This window comes from Rana temporaria, chromosome 2 (assembly GCF_905171775.1).
Source record: "Rana temporaria chromosome 2, aRanTem1.1, whole genome shotgun sequence".
Classification (NCBI taxonomy): Eukaryota; Metazoa; Chordata; class Amphibia; order Anura; family Ranidae; genus Rana; species Rana temporaria.
In genome coordinates, this window is record NC_053490.1 from 133,530,385 (window position 1) to 133,547,660 (window position 17,276).

Below are 17,276 nucleotides of genomic sequence, written 5' to 3' on the forward strand. Positions count from 1 at the left end.
TCACAGATACTTATATAGCTCCATTATTTATGTGGCAGTTTACACACACACTATGGGGTTTATTTACGAAAAGGCAAATCCACTTTGCACTACAAGTGCAAAGTGCACCTGAAATTGCACTGAAAGTACACTTGGAAGTGCAGTCGCTGTAGATCCGAGGGGGACATGCAAGGAAAATAAAAAACAGCATTTTATCTTGCACATGATTGGATGATAAAATCAGCAGAGCTTTCCCTAATTTCAGATCTACCCCTCAGATTTACAGCGACTGCACTTCCAAGTGTACTTTCAGTGCAATTTTAAGTGCACTTTGCACTTGTAGTGCAAAGTCGATTTGCCTTTCGTAAATAACGCCCTCTATATATCATTCACATTAATCCCAGCCCCTTAGGAGCTTGCAATATAAAGTCCCGGCCTATCCCACATTCATACATACACACCCTAGAGCAGTGATGGGGAACCTTGGCACCCCAGATGTTTTGGAACTACTTTTTCCATGATACCCATGCACTCAGCAGTGTAGTTGAGCATCATGGAAAATGTAGTTCCAAAACATCTGGGGTGCCAAGGTTCACCATCACTGCCCTAGAGCCAATTTAGAGCCAATTAACTTACTAGCATGTCTTTGGAGGGTGTGAGGAAACCGGGAGTACCTGGAGGAATCCCACACAGGCACAGGGAGAACATGCATAAGTCTTTCTTGTGCCCATCGTGGCCGTTGTGATTTTGCTTATTTAGGAGTAGAGGACACAATGAAATGCTATGTTTAAAGGGGTTGTAAACCCCCTTGTTTTTTCACCTTGGGATGAAAAATCTTAATGACTGCTGAGAAATGCACAACCCTAAAGAACTGCCTCCATGGTAGATACTTTTGCACACTACACTTCCATGACTAAAGCCTTGTACACGCTACTGACAGCTCAGGTCGGAGCCACTGTACTAACAATTTGATGTTCGTACAACGAAATCCCCTGCTTAGCTATTGTGTTCTGACAGGGGGATGGCCCTCCCACCAGAACACTCTGAGGCCTCGTACGCACGACCGAGAAACTCGACAGGCGAAACACATCGTTTTGCTCGTCGAGTTCCTTGTGAAGCCGTCGAGAAACTCGACAAGCCAATGTTCTCCATTCCCGTCAAGGAAATAGAGAACATGCTTTCTTTTTGGCTCGTCGAGTTTCTCGACAGTTTCCTCAACAAAAGTGTACACACGACCGGTTTCCTCTGCAAAAAAATATCTCCCAGCAAGTTTCTTGCTGGTTTTTGCCGAGAAACTCGGTCGTGTGTACGAGGCCTGATAAGGAGCCAGTCAGCTTCTGTCGGACCAGCTGCTGTTTACATGGGCCAAATGTCAACCGATTTCTTTTGAACCCGCCGATGCCACGTAAAATTTGGCCAATGTGTACTAGGCTTTAGCCCACGTTCACATCGGGCCATTTTGACATACGAGTTGACATTGCTAGCAGCAATAATTGCATACTAAAAATCCAACATGCTGGTTGTAGTAGATCGTTCGATGGGTACAATCAGCCTGCCCATAGATGGATCAAATCTCAAGTGGACCCTGCTGAACCGGCTGATGTTCGATCTATCTGTGGTTGGCTTTACCCGCTTGTCTTGTATTGCTGCCACTATTGGGTGCTCAACCTGTGGCCCTCCAGCTGTTGTGGAACTACAAGTCCCATGAGGCATTGTGAAGCCAACCGTTACAAGCATGACTCCCAAAGGCTGAGGCATGATGGGAATTGTAGTTCTGCAACAGCTGGAGGGCCACAGGTTGAGCACCCATAAATAAATCCTGGCCCAGATTCAAGAAGCACTTGCGCCCGCGCAACCATAGGTTACGCAGCGCAAGTGCTTACTTGCTCCGGTGTAACGAGTGCTCCTGATTCAGGAACCTCGTTACACCGACTGCAGGCTAAAATGTGCGCGGCATAAGGCTCTTATGCCTCGCAGATTTTAGGCTGCATTCTTGCGGGGGGCGCTCCCATTGTGTATCAGCGTGTAGTATGCAAATTGCATACTACCACTGATTCACAAGCTTGCGCGGGCCCCGCGCAAGCCAGGTACGGAGTTTCCGTACGGCTACTTTTAGCGCAAGGCTGCCCCTTCTAATAGTAGGGGCAGCCAATGCTAAAGTATAGCCGGCCTTCCCGCGCCGTGAAATTTGAATTTCACGGCGTTTGCGTAAGTGAAACGTGAATGGCGCTGGACGCCATTCACGTTCACTTAGAAGCAAATGACGTCCTTGCGACGTCATTTGCCGCAATGCACGTCGGGAAAGTTTCCCGACGGAGCATGCGCTGTACGCTCGGCGCAGGAGCGCGCTTAATTTAAATGATTCCCGCCCCCGGCAGGATCATTTAACTTGCGCGCGCTTACGCCGGGCAAATTTGCCGGCGCGCCCTCGCAATTCACGGAGCTACTGCTCCGTGAATCGAGGGCAGCGCAAAATACTTGCGGGGGCGCAGGGCAAAATCGTTGCCCTGCTCCCCCGCAAATATCGCACAATTCTACTTGAATCTGGGCCCCTGTATAATATTTTACCAGACAAAAATTACAAATGCTGGCTTGTTGAAATTTTCCCCAACAAGGGATCGCTTGACAATCAAATAACAAATGTTTGATGTAACCACAGTAATTTATTGTTCCTGTAGCCGTAGCCAATACAAAAAAAAAAAAAAATGAGAGCTGAAAGTCCTGAAAGCAAATATCAGGGACTGAGAAGGATGTGGGGGCAGTTCTGTTTGCTTTCTCTCAGCTCTTCAGACAAGACAGGAATGTGACACATAACACGGGGAAAAACTGAATAAACGCCAGAAGAAAGGCGAATCCATAAATGTCCATGCAACAAATGGAAGAGGTCAATGCACAAGAGAACATCACTTAATCACCAGAACCTTACAAAATATTCCCACTGCATACAGATAAAAGTCAGAATGACACTCAGCTGATTACAATGTACCTTTTATACTAGAATGATTAATATGAAGAAACAAAATCATGCTTTAAAGCCTCTGAAGGAAGAATACTGGTGCCAGTAGCAACTAAACAGATAGCCAGATTCAGAGAGAGTTACACCGGCGTATCAGTAGAATCTGCGCCGTCGTAAATTTAAGTGTATTCTCAAATTGAGATACACTTAAATCTAGCTAAGATACGAGCGCGGGCGCCGTCGTATCTTAGCTGTCTATTTAGGCCGGCCGCTAGGGGCGTGTATGCTGATTTACGCCTAGAATGCGTAAATCAGCGAGATACGCCTATTCACTAAACGTACGCTTGCCCGTCGCAGTAAAGATACGCCGTTTACGTAAGGCGTTTTCAGGCCTAAAGATATTCCACCAAAAAGATGGCGCAGCCAATGTTAAGTATGGACGTCGGAGCCGCGTCGAATTTACATTTTTTTACGTTGTTTGCGTAAAAGAACGTCCGTGAATGGGGCTGGGCGTAATTTACGTTCACGTCGAAACCAATAAGTCTTTGCGGCGTAATTTGGAGCATGCGCACTGGGATATGTCCACGGACGGCGCATGCGCTGTCCGTTAAAAACGTCAATCACGTCGGGTCACGATTCATTAGCATAAAACACGCCCACCTCTTCACAATTTGAATTAGGCACGCTTAGGCCGGCACATTTTCGCTACGCCGCCATAACTTAGGACGCAAGTGCTTTGTGAATACAGCACTTGCCTCTCTAACTTATGGCGGCATAGCGTATATGAGATACGCTACGCCTGCCTAACGTTAGGCACGGATACCTGAATCCAGCTAAGAATCTCTAAAGCTTAGTTTACACTTGTGGCTGGTGGGCATTAAAAATAGGTGTTTCAGCCTAGGTTCACACTGCTGCGAATTCAAAATCGCGGTAAAATGCGCGATTTTACCGTGATTTCGCGGCTGCGATTTTGCCGCGATTTCGGCCGCAATTTAATGTAAATCGCGGCCCGAAATCCCAAAAAGTAGTACAGGAACTACTTTTTGAAATCGCAGATGCGGCGGCGCACTGATTAGGACAGTGCCATTGCCGACAATTGCCGCCGATTTGAGATGCGATTTGACATGTCAAATCGCATCTCAAATCGTTCCAAATCGTACCCAGTGAGAACCAGGGCTCTACCAAGTTTTTACCGCCCACCCTTAAAGCTGCAAAGGCAGAAGGATGGGGGAAGTACACTAATAATTAGCCCCCCGTCATGTTTGGTGCTGCTGATCATGACAAATCCAAGTGGAGCCACACTGCAACCATAAGGCCCCTTTCAGGTGTTTTAGCGCTAAAAACAGCGCATAAATAACGCCTGAAATACTCCTGCCCCAGCATTCTTAATGTGAAAGCCCAAGGGCTTTCACACTGAGGCGATGCGCTGGCGGCAAGCAGCATCTTTGGAGCGGTGAGAGGAGCGGTGTGTGTATACCGCGCATTGCCGGCGGTATTAACCCTTTTTCGGCCGCTAGCGGGGGTTAATACCGCACCGCTAGCGGCCGAATACCGCGGCAATTCGCTATACCGCCACCGCACATACTGCCCCAGTGTGAAAGGGGCCTAAGCCAAAAACTAGGCTTGCAGTATTCTAATTCAGAAGGCCTGTTTAGCTGCTAAAAAAAAAAAAAAAAAAAAAAAAAGCCATTCAGGAGCAGGCAGTTTCAACTAAATGTCTGTCAGCTATGCCTGCACCACTCTCTAAACAGCGATCTATAGTGGATTGCTTTTCAAAGAGCAGCACACGGAGCCTGTACTCCCATATTGTCGAAGTTTGGATTTAGGGTAATACTATTTATTGGTGTTACTTGCAGTGTACTGTATGCAGTTATTGCCTGAAGATGAGGCCAGCGTGCCTCAAAAACTTGCACTACAATCTATTTAGAAACATCAATAATTGGTATCACTCTAAGTCCCGGCTCACACTGATGCGACAATCGCTCTGACTTTGGAGCACTTGTCGCATCAGAAGTCGGACCCCATTTTGTAAAATGAAACCATTCTAATTGGTGCGACTTGAGTTCCTGCACTACTTTTGGATTGACTTCTGTTAAAGAATGCAATTTGTTGCGTAGTCGCACTGGAGTCCGGCGGTGCAGTGTGAACCTGGGCTAAATCCAAATTTCCACTTTTGCCAATAGCGAACACAGTACATCACTCTGCGGTTACTCCCATATTGAAAAAAAATCAGAGTGCTAACAAATTTTCCTTCAGACACTTGTGTAAGGCCCATTTAGACATCTGAAGGGATTCCAGCTAAGGGAGACTGTCACTTCCATGAAATCTATGCATCATTGGAGAAAGCATCACATCTTTGGAGGGGATAGAAGTTGGAGTCCAGGCCCTTCGAGAGACAAATGAAACCCAAGTGAAGGAACATTTTCGCTTCCTCCAACTGAAGCACTGGATCTCTGCTCTTCGTCATACCTCCACCCAGGGCTTTTTTTCCAGGGGGAACTCGGGGGAACTCAGTTCCACCACCTCTGGCTCAGACCCTTTGGTGCCTGCTCACCACAATCACTTGTAAACACAGAAGTCTGTTTTTTGTGTTTACAAGTGACAGCTCTGCACTCTTAGGTAGATTCACAAAGAGTTAGGCCGGCTTATCAGTAGATAAGCCGACCTAACTCTGAATCTACGCCGGCGTTTGTTTAAGTGTATTCTCTAACAAAGATACACTTAAACAGAGCTAAGATAGGCCGGCTTGCGCCGTTCTATCTTAGCTTGCAATGTTTCTGATGGCCGCTAGATGGCGCTTCCATTGCGGCCGGCGTAGATTATGTAAATTAGGGGATACGCCGATTCACGAACGTACGCCAGGCCTACACCGTCGCATTACGTCGTTTCCGTAAGGCCTTAGGCGGCCTAAAGTTTTTCCACCTATGAGGTGGAATAACAATGTTAAAGTATGGCCGCCGTTCCTGCCGCGAGGTTCGAATTTTTTACATTGTTTGCGTAAGTCGTCCGCGAATCGGGAGTTACGTCGTTTACGTCCGCGTCGAAATCAATAGGCCCGTACGGCCTACTTAGCCGCATTGCGCACTGGAAATGTAGTCGCCCGGTGCATGCACAGTGTCAAAAAACGTCAAAAAACGTGAGGTCAAGCCTCATTTCCATACAACACGCCCCCCTCCAAGTCATTTGAATCAGGCGCCCTTACGCCCGCTCGTTTTAGGGTACACCACCGTAGATTAGCAGGTAAGTGGTTTGTGAATAACTACTAGCCTAACTAATTTACGGCGGTGTAGCCTAAACAGGCTAGGCTAGGCCGCCCTAAAGTTAGGGCAATGTTTGTGAATCAACCTATCTGTGTGTAACCCCCTGAACTCTGCAGTCTGTATGTAATGCAATCCTGGTATTTAATGCCCCTTTAAGACCCTTCTACTGTTTGTGAAATCTGAACGGGGTCGTGGTTGAGTTCCTGCACATATTTTCTGAGAAAAAAAAGCTCTGCCTCCACCTACCCATTCTGCATGACAACACGCCCCAGTGTCCCCTGGTCTCATTTCAGCTATTTATGCCTCCCTGAGTGGCTGACCGTCATCAGCACCCCTCTCCTACAGGTCTCACTGGGAGCAGGATCTCCAGACTTCCATAGATTTGGTAGACTGGAGTAAGGCCTGGACAACAATCGCTAAATGTTCTTGGAAACACAAATATGCTTGAGGCAGCGTATAAGGTTCTCGTGAGGTGGTACTGGGTCCCCGCCTATGTTGCCCATGCCTACCCCGGATGCTTTCAAAATTGTTGTCAATGGGGAGACTTTTGCACATTTAGTGGCCCTGTCCGAGATTGGTAGGGTTTTGATCCCAGACCGTTTCATGTGACCATGCACAAGGATGCCAAGTTGGCCCTTCTGCCTTGTCCTATACGCTTACCAACAAAAACAAACAAAAGCGGACAGCTTATCTCTTTATCTCAGCTAAACAGACTATAGCCCAGGTCTGGAAGATCTCAAGCGTTGCCTTCCAGGGGGTGAAGGCGCTGATGACCGCTTTCTGATGCTCAATGAGCAAATGTCCAGTATTTTGAAAGAGGCATTCTCTAAATTCCTTAATGAGAACCGTGGATTTTCTACACAAGCTTCTCCTGGATTGTTTGGGTCGCCTATGACATTTTACATACCGGGGCAATAAAAAGTATGGAAACCCCTTGAAATTTGCTTGTTTTCTACAGTAATTATCCAGACAATGTGATCTGATACTCATCTATGTCACAACAATGTGCTTAAAGTGGTTGTAAACCCACTCTGACAACTTGCACCTACAGGTTAGCCTAGATTAACCACTTGCCGCCCGCCTTATGCAAAAAGATGGCAAAGTGGTTTCAATATCCTGAGTGGACGTCATATGACGTCCTCAGGATATTGAGCCGCTGCGCGCCCCCGTGAACGTTGTTGCAGGGTGTCAGTCTGACACCCTGCTACACCGATCTAGACGGAGACTCTTTACCACATGATCAGACCCGAGTAGAGGAGAGCCGATCGGCTGCTCCTCTGACAGGGGGGGTTTGTGCTGATTGATTATCAGCACAGACCCCCGAGGATGCCCACACTGGACCACCAGGGATGCCACTAGACCACCAGGGATGCAAAACACAGGTATGCCACCCTAGACCACCAGGGATGACAATGACAGAAATAATGAATGCCAATCAGTGCCCGCAATGGATGCCAGTGCCCACAATGGGCATCACTGATTGGCAGGCATTGTTTGGCACTGATTGGCATCCATTAGTACAACACATACGTTAGTGCCACCTATCAGTGTCCATCTATGCCCATCCGTGCCACCCATCAGTGTCCATCCATGCCGCCTATCAGTGCCCATCCATGCCGCCTATCCGTGCCTATCCGTGCCACCTTTCAGTGCCCATCAGTACCGCATATTAGTGCCCATCATCAGTGCCCATCAATGCTACCTCATCGGTGCCCATCAGTGCTGCCTTATCAGTGCTTGTCAGTGCAGTACCATCAGTGAAGGAGAAAACATACTTATTTACAATGTTTTATAACAAAAAAAAAAATATTTTTTTTCAAAATTTTCAGTCATTTTTTTATTTTTTTGGCAGAAAATAAAAATCCCAGAGGTGATCGAATACCACCAAAAGAAAGCTCTGCTTGTGGGTACAAAATGAAATTTTTTTAGTTTGGGTACAGTGTAGCACGACCACGCAATTGTCATTCAAAGTGCAACAGCACTGAAAGCTAGAAATTGGTCTGGACGGGAAGGTGTATAAGTGCCCTGTATGGAAGTGGTTAAGGCTTACCTGTAGGTTCAAGAAATATCTCCTTAACCTACATGGTTATGGAGATATTTGCAGAAAACACTGCAACGATGTCTACGGCGCATGCACGCCGTAGACAACGGCGCAGGCGCACTGAATGTCCCGGCATTATGATTGGGACTATGCCGGTCCTGCACACATGCCCACGAGTGACATCATCGCCGCTCCCAGCCAATCACAGCGCCAGAACGGCGATACCCAGAAGAATCGCGGAGGAGAAAAGCGCTTTGGGCGTCTCGATCTCAGGCAAGTCATTCATAATGAGTGAATATGCTATGCATACTAGCTCATTATGCCTTTCTCTTGCAGGGTTTTTTTTTTTTTTTGGTAGGAATTTTTTTTTTTTTTTTTTTTTAATCGGCTTTACTTCCTCTTTAAGCTGTGAACACATCAATTCTAATTTCTGGTGTCATTACTGAACACATCCATTTAGCAATCACAGTGCTGGAGGACAAAGTAAGTGAACCCATATAGACTAATTACTTCAAACGAAAGCTAATTTGAGTAAGGAGTTTGCAAACTTAAAGCGGAGTTCCGGCCACAATTTTAAAAATAAAAACTTTTTAAATATGAAAACCCCTGTAATACACAAGCTTAATGTATTCTACTACAGTTAGTCTGTAAACTAAGGTCCGTTCTGTTAGGTTGTTACAGCATTTAGACACTTTATAAAACAGAAATTGACTGGGGCCATCTTAAGTGTGGGCATCATGAAGCCAGACTGTATGACTTCCTGGATTTCAGCCTTGCAGATCTCGCACAAGCAATGTAATGGTTTCAGATCAGGTTTCAATAGCAACAGGAGTGTCAGAGGAAGTTGCCGCCCCTTATCTATGCAAACCTCTCCTCCCCTCCTCCTTCCAGTAATCAGTAAATATACTAAATAATTTGTTCCTGTGCAGATATATCTACATAACAAGATTATATAAATATATATATCTTGTTATATATGTGGTGTGTATACATATACTAGACATATGCACGGTCAATAAATTCATTTTGTTTAGTTCCGTTTCGCATTAGCCGTTATTTCGTATTTTGTGCCCGAAACTCAATTCGGATTTGTACGAAATACAAATTTTCGTTAGATTCGTTCACTTTTCATAACAATTACCAACATTCGTTATGATGAATGATGGATTAAAAAATCTGGACGCTTGAAGAGGACTAATAGTATCTGCTGTGCTCATTATGAGGGGTTCCCACCATCCCTGTGCTGTGCTGACTTCCCGGGGCTGTAGGGATGGTGGAAACCCCTCATAATGAGCAGAGCAGGAGTACAGCCACAGGAATTCAGCACAGCACAGGGATGATGGGAACCCCTCATGAGCACAGCACATGGATGGTGAGAACCCCTCAAAATGAGCACAGCACAGGGATGGTGGGAACCCCCGATAATGAGCACAGCAGAAGTACAGACCCAGGAACTCAGCACAGCACAGGAATGGTTGGAACCCCTCATAATGAGCACAGCACAGGAATGGTGGGAACCCCTCATAATGAGCACAGCACAGGGATGGCGGCAACCCCTCATAATGAGCACAGCAGAAGTACAGACCCAGGAAGTCAGCACAGCACAGGGATGATGGGAACCCCTCATGAGCACAGCACAGGGATGATGGGAACCCCTCATGAGCACAGCACAGGGATGGTGAAAACCCCTCATAATGAGCACAGCAGTAGTACAGACCCAGGAACTCAGCACAGCACAGGAATGGTGGGAACCCCTCATAATGAGCAAAGCACAGGAATGGTGGGAACCCCTCATAATGAGCACAGCACAGGGATGGCGGCAACCCCTCATAATGAGCACAGCAGAAGTACAGACCCAGGAAGTCAGCACAGGGATGGTGGGAACCCCTCATGAGGTGTTCCCACCATCCCTGATCTGTGCTGAATTCCTGGGGCTGTACTTCTGCTGTGCTCATTATGAGGGGCTCCCACCATCCCTGTGCTGTGCTGAGTTCCTGGGTTTGTACACCTGCTGTGCTCATTATGAGGGGTTCCCACCAAATCGCATCGCCTCGCCCCCCCACCGAATCCCATTGCCCCAGCAAATCGCATTGCCCCCGCTAAATGGCATCACCCCCATCGCATTGCCCGCATCACCCCCTCCAAATTGCATTGCATTGTCCCCAGCACTCGCATTGTCCCCAGCACATTGCATTGCCCAAATCGCATCAACCCCAGCACATCGCATCGATCCCCCGCTAAATCGCATTGCCACCAGCACATTGCATTGCCCAAATCGCATCAACCCCAGCACATCGCATCGATCCCCCGCTAAATCGCATTGCCACCAGCACATTGCATTGCCCAAATCGCATCAACCCCAGCACATCGCATCGATCCCCCGCTAAATCGCATTGCCACCAGCACATTGCATTGCCCAAATCGCATCAACCCCAGCACATCGCATCGATCCCCCGCTAAATCGCATTGCCACCAGCACATTGCATTGCCCAAATCGCATCAACCCCAGCACATCGCATCGATCCCCCGCTAAATCGCATTGCCACCAGCACATTGCATTGCCCAAATCGCATCAACCCCAGCACATCGCATCGATCCCCCGCTAAATCGCATTGCCACCAGCACATGGATGCAATTGACAGGCACAGTGGATGAGTTTGACGGGCACAGCGTTTGGCACAGTGGATACATTTGAGTGGGCACAGTGTTTGCATTTGACAGGCACAGTGGTTGTACAGGGTACATGACATTGCACGCAGGTGACTTACTATTGCACGGGCCCGCCCCCCCTCGTCAAGCTCTGCTCTCTATAGGACCCTCCCAGCAACTCTCCGCCTCTGCCCGCCCCCTCAAATCTATTATACATTCTGGGCGTAGGGGTGGGCGGGGCTGTTGTGGTATTCAACATCCCTCCGCCTCCGCCCCCCTCGAGAGCGTTTTCAAGTGCGGCTCGCACTCGCGCATGCGCGGTAAAGCCCCGCGATGCGACGCAGCGACGGACCAGGACTGAATCCTGAAATTGATCTCCCAGGACGTATAGCGGCGGCGGGGGGAGTAGCTCAGCCTCCCGCCGCGGCGGGGGCGATTTTAATCAGGAGAACAAGGTCAGTTTCAAAACAAAAAAAAAAAAAAAAAAGTGCCAAATGTGTTTCAGGTGACACAGGAGCAGGCGATGCAGATTACTCAAAAAAGAGGGTGGAACTCCGCTTTAATGAAATTAGTTTGGGAGGTGCAGTAGAGATCTACTTTGAATGATAAAAGATGCTCAAAAATGTTAAGATTGCTGTTCATAAGAAGCAGTTACACCAACTGTCTATAAATGGAGTTAGTTTAGTACTGTGGATACATACAGTATACACACACACATTTCTCTGCTTATGAACTTTCACATGGACACAAACATTGAGAAATGCAATACTTTTCTAAGCACAATAGGGTTCTTCTAATATTCAAGGCCTAAAAATTCATGCAAAACCAGGGCTTATTCTCCTGAATTCAGGGCAAAAAAAAAAAAAACGCTTTAAAAAACCTTTTTCGGATAAGGCGAGACCTACATCTGTGCAATGCGGTAACGCATGATAAAACATGCATCTTATATTGTTACAAAAAAAGGTGCAGGAGAGGGGGGGGGATGTACTTTGCAGTAGGTTGACGGTTCACTCAGAATAAATGAGCTGCCTCACTGCAATGACCAGTACCACACCAAACTTGGCCTAAAGGAAAGCATTATAGGAGCTACCATGTGAAATCTCTGGGCACTGAATAGACTTCTGCAGGCAGTTTCTGTATGAACAATGCATCCATTTGAATAACCAGTTGTTTCCTCCTGTGTAATGGTTTTCAGAATGACGGAGGTTTCACTAGCATTACCATCATTAAAGTTTAGCAAATTTAGCATGACAAATCTTTTTCAGCCTGGGTTCACACCCGTGCATGCGGAACACCGCATGCCATTTCACAGGAATTTGCAATTTAAACCATACATTTTGCATTGCGTCTGCACCAAAATGGTGCAGGACCCATTTTTTCCCCCCCTACATCCGAGTTACATTGCGTGGGTGTTCACACCCATGCGGTTCGATTCTGACAACCTCACTGCGATTTCCGATCTGATTCGGGGTGTCATTATTTAACATTGACACGTGCAGCAGATCGCACGGACGCTGTGCGATTGTTATGCAGTGTGATGCGGGGAAATGCAGCGAATCGTGTGCGTTTCCCACATCGCATCGGCATGAACCAGGGCTGAGTGTTTTTAGAGCTTCCTCCCTTTCCAGGGCATACACAAAATTGTAAATAATACAGACTCAAAAACAGGCACAAATCACAGGAGTTACTTATTTGCTGCAAATGGTACAACCAGAATCAATGGCTCAACAAAACTGATCGGTGCTTTTCTTATTCATTGATTCTGGCTATACCATGTGCAGCAAATAAATAACTTGTGGTGATTTGTACCACTTATGAGTTCTTATGATTAACTATTATGTTTAAGCCCTGATGAAGGGGAAGATCTCTGAGCCCCCGAAACGCAGTGGTATGCTGTGTTGTCATATGTGAAGCAAAACTATTACTGTATTTATCGGCGCATACCGCGCACTTTTTTGCCCTGAAAAACAGGGCAAAATCGCGGGTGTGCAATATACGCCGATACCCGCGCTTTGTTCGAACCACTGCGCCGACATATACCGAGCGCAGTACACTCGGGCAGGCTCGGCTCCTCTCGCGGTCACGTCCTGTGCGCCCTGTACGTCCTTTACGCGAGAGGAGCCTAGCCCGCCCGACTATACTTGAGTGTACTTCTGCTCGGTATATGTCAGCGCAGTGGTTCGAACACAGCGCGGGAAGCGGGGATCGAGCGGGGATGGCCGCAGAAGGACGCCGGACCAGACGAGGCCGCCGATGGACGCAATGACGACGGGCAGGACGGCGGGCAAGACACCGACGAGGGGCATCCAAACTGTTAGGCCCCATACACACGAGAGGATTTATCTGCGGATACGGTCCAGCGGACCGTATCCGCGGATAAATCCTCTCGAGGATTTGCGCGGATTTCCATCCGATGGAGTGTACTCACCATCGAATCAAAATCCGCGCCGAAATCCTCTGGCGATGACGTGTCGCGCCGTCGCCGCGATGATGACGCGGCGACGTGCGCGACGCAGTCATATAAGGAATTCCACGCATGCGTCGAATCATTACGACGCATGCGGGGGATCCCCTCGGACGGATCGATCCGGTGAGTCTGTACAGACCAGCGGATCGATCCGTGGGATCCGATTCCAGCGGATAGATTTGTTGGCATGTCAACAAATTTTTATCTGCTGGAATTCGGAAATATCCGCGGATAAAGATCCGCTGGAATGTACACACCATAGAATCTATCCGCTGAAACCGATCCGCTGAGATTTTTCAGCGGATGGATTCTATCGTGTGTATGGGGCCTTAGTATTTTTTTTTTGCAGGAATCTTCCTTCAAGTTTGGGGGTGCGCGATATACGCCGGGGCGCGTTATATGCCGATAAATACGGTAATAAAGATTTTGGACCCTTGGACTGTTTGCTTGGCACTCTAATTGGACTTTGTACAGATGAATCATCAAATCTGGGACCCACCCTTTGTTTGAAGGACACCCTATTTTTGTAGGGGAGCTGCCTCACCAGAGTCACTGCGCCTCATTACATTCTGACCAATGTTGTGATAATTTGAATCCAGACCCTCCTCTCTGCTTGTTCCATTTTATTGACACATATCATTGGTGACAATTAAATGGGCTTTCCTAAAGCTCAAAAAAAAAATGATGAAAAATAACGATATGTGTGTAAGGCCAAAGACCTCCGCCGAAGAGCTGGGGGGCCCTGGGATGATTTCCCTGTGGGGCTCATCATGGAGGATTACACTATTTAGATATTTTATAATAGCGGATGCCAATGTTTTTTTTGTGGACCGCCCTCAAAGCCATATTTGTGCACTTGCAACAAAAACGACTGCGTACTGTCCGATACTTACTTTTTATTTTATTTCCACTAACGTCCACATTTTCAGGACATAGGAGATAGGAGATAGGTATAAGCCGGCACCACAAAACAATGCTAATGCTCTTAGTTGATGGTGGAAATTGCTTTACCTTAGCCATAACACATGTAGACAGTGATGTGAGGTCACTTACCCAGGAAGGTAGCTCTGTCTTGGTAATAGAGATAGTGGTGGCAGTGACCGCTTCTTCATTCTGCAGGGTATCGAGCGCTAATTGGAGTCGATTCCACTTGCCGTGCCTCTTACTCTTCCAGCCCATATAGACAGCGAGCCCCACTATAACAAACACTATACTGAGACCCATATAGCCACACAAGTAGACGGGCAGCAAGAAAAGAAGGGTCTGACCCAGTGCCCACAGACCAGACACCAGTTCTGGCCCGGTCATGAGAGGAGGTGTGGGCTCGGCATCTGCCATGATCAGCAATCTTTTTCTTCACACAGATGTCACTAGAAGGAGTCACTTGGCATCAAGACCTGGGAAATGAAAATGAAAATGAAATGAGGGGGTGCTGTACAAGGAATGCGCCATTCCAGTGCCAATATACACATCAGCAGTACCATCCCAGCACCAATACACACCAGTTGTACCATCCCAGTACCAATACACACCAGTTGTACCATCTCACTACCAGTACATACCAGTTGTACCATCCCAGCACTAATACACCACCCTATACAGTAGCTGTACCACCCCAGTACTAATACACCACCATACACATCGGCTGTACTATCCCAGTACTCATACACAACCCTATACCGCAACTGTACCACCCCAGTATCAATACACAGCAGCTATGCCATTCCAGTACCAATACACCACCATATACAGCAGCTATGCATTTCATTATACACACCAGTTGTACCATCCCAGTACCAACACACGACCATACACATGAGATCCCAGTACCAATACACCACCATGAACAGCAGCTATGCCATCCCAGTACCAATATACCACTATACACAACAGCTATGCCATCCCAGTACCAATATACCACTATACACAACAGCTATGCCATCCCAGTACCAATAGATTATTATACACAGCAACTATGCCATCCCACTACCAATACACGATTATGCACACCAGTCATTCCATCCCAGTACCAACACACCACCATACACATGAGATATGACATCTCAGTGCCAATACATTGCTATACACAGCAGCTATGCCATCCCAGTACCAATACACCACCATACACAGCAGCTAAGCCATCCCAGTGCCAATACATTACTATACACCCCCAGCTATGCCATCCCAGTGCCATTACACCAGCATACACTTGTACCATCCCAATACCAACACACCACTGTCCACATGAGATCGCCATCCCAGTACCAATATATCACCATACACAGCAGCTATGCCATCCCAATACCCTGACTTGGCAATATCTAGCACAGGCTACATTTTCCCCATGTATTAGGTACAGAGACATGAGAGATGTTCATATTACCATTTAAGTTCCATTCATACCAGCTGGGCGTGCGGTGAAATCCGCTGTCATGACGCAACACACCGGAGTTTGTTTTCCAAAAAAAAAGGGAAAGTGCAAAATCTGGTGCAGCTCTGCATAGAAACCAATCAGCTTCCAGGTTTTATTGCCACAGCTTAACTGAACAAAATAAAGTTAGAAGCTGATTGGCTACCGTGCACAGCTGCACCAGATATTGCACTCTCCAGTTTTAGTAAATCAACCCCAATGTTCACTTTTTTTTAATTAACTTTATTGAACTGTCACACAGTGACAATTTCCTAAGTTCTATTGGCCGCTACATAGTGCGAGGCGGTGGATTGCACTGTGCCACCCCGTACTTTTTTAGTAGACGCTGCCTGCACTGGGCACATAAGTGACCTGGCATTATGCCTTGTACGGTAGGACTGCGCCCACTGCAATAGACGCCCAACGCAGTCACACCGCACCGGGTGTATATGGACCCTCAGAGTGTAAGCTCCCGGGATCAGGATCCTCATAACACCTCTGCATTGGATTATAACTGTACTGTCTCCTTTTATATTGTATTATTATTATTATTATTATACAGGATTTATATAGCGCCAACAGTTTGCGCAGTGCTTTGTTGTATAGAAATCCTGTATAATAATAATAATGACTTCCAGTGCAGCCAGTACCCATTGGTGCTGTGCCCAGACACCCCCTTCCCCTGTAAAGGGCTCTATTCATTGCAGAGATCAGTGAGGGTTACACACCCAGTACGGAGATCAGCACCCCCCTCCGTTACTTCGGTGCCCCATCCGCCCACACACAGGGTGGCACTATGCTATACACAGTGCCCAGGTGCCGCAGGGCGGATCCCCAGGTGCCCAGGCAGCATCCCACATAACTGTCCCCTCTCACAGTGCCAGCAGCGACCCGGCTATACCAGGAAGGTGGCTCTGCTCCATGGTGAGCGTTAGAGGGAGCCCGCCGCCCCCCACACAGCCGTCCATCCTCACCTCTTACCGGTAGGACCCCGTTAGCCAGGACTGCCAGATGTTCAACGAAAAAATGATATCCCTGGCATCCCCCGAGGGGAGTACACGCCCCTTCACCATGAATCCCGCCCCTTTCTATACTGAGCATGCGCACCCTCCTCCGCACACTCCCAGTCTCTTCCTCCAGAATCATATAACCGAGGTCCGGTGCATTGCCATGAAATGCGATTTGCGGACTGCCCACAGAACTGCCACGCCCCTATCTGTTAACCCCTTCCTTGTTATCGTCCCTTCATACTAGTAATTGACGTTATGCTGTTATTTCGAGCCACGTTCCGTTAGCCTTTCATTCCAAGCAGCCCTGCTCTTTCTTTACTCCTTGTTTACTAACATCTGTCTCTACGAACCCTTTAACCACAAAGACCAGGCCACTTTTTGCGATTCGGCACTGCGTCACTTTAACTGACGATTGCGCGGTCGTGCGACGTGGCTCCCAAACAAAATGTACGTCCTTTTTTTCCCCACAAATAGAGCTTTGATCACCTCTGCGGTTTTTATTTT

General features: G+C 47.5%; 1 protein-coding gene across 3 annotated transcripts in view; it reads right to left on the reverse strand.

Moving 5' to 3' along the window:
* Positions 1–16,844, reverse strand: part of ESYT1 (extended synaptotagmin 1) — a 168,680-nt gene extending 151,836 nt beyond the window's left edge. For 2 of the 3 annotated variants that reach the window (XM_040341093.1, XM_040341096.1), the window contains exons 1-2: positions 16,737–16,841; positions 14,406–14,749 (exon numbers count right to left, since the gene is read on the reverse strand). In XM_040341093.1, the coding sequence (XP_040197027.1) occupies positions 14,406–14,690 (285 nt within the window). In that variant the 5' untranslated portion in view covers positions 14,691–14,749; positions 16,737–16,841. Of the gene's footprint in view, positions 1–14,405; positions 14,750–16,736 lie in introns of all 3 variants that reach the window. The other variant, XM_040341095.1, reaches the window with a different exon arrangement.
* Positions 16,845–17,276: the final 432 nt, after the last annotated feature.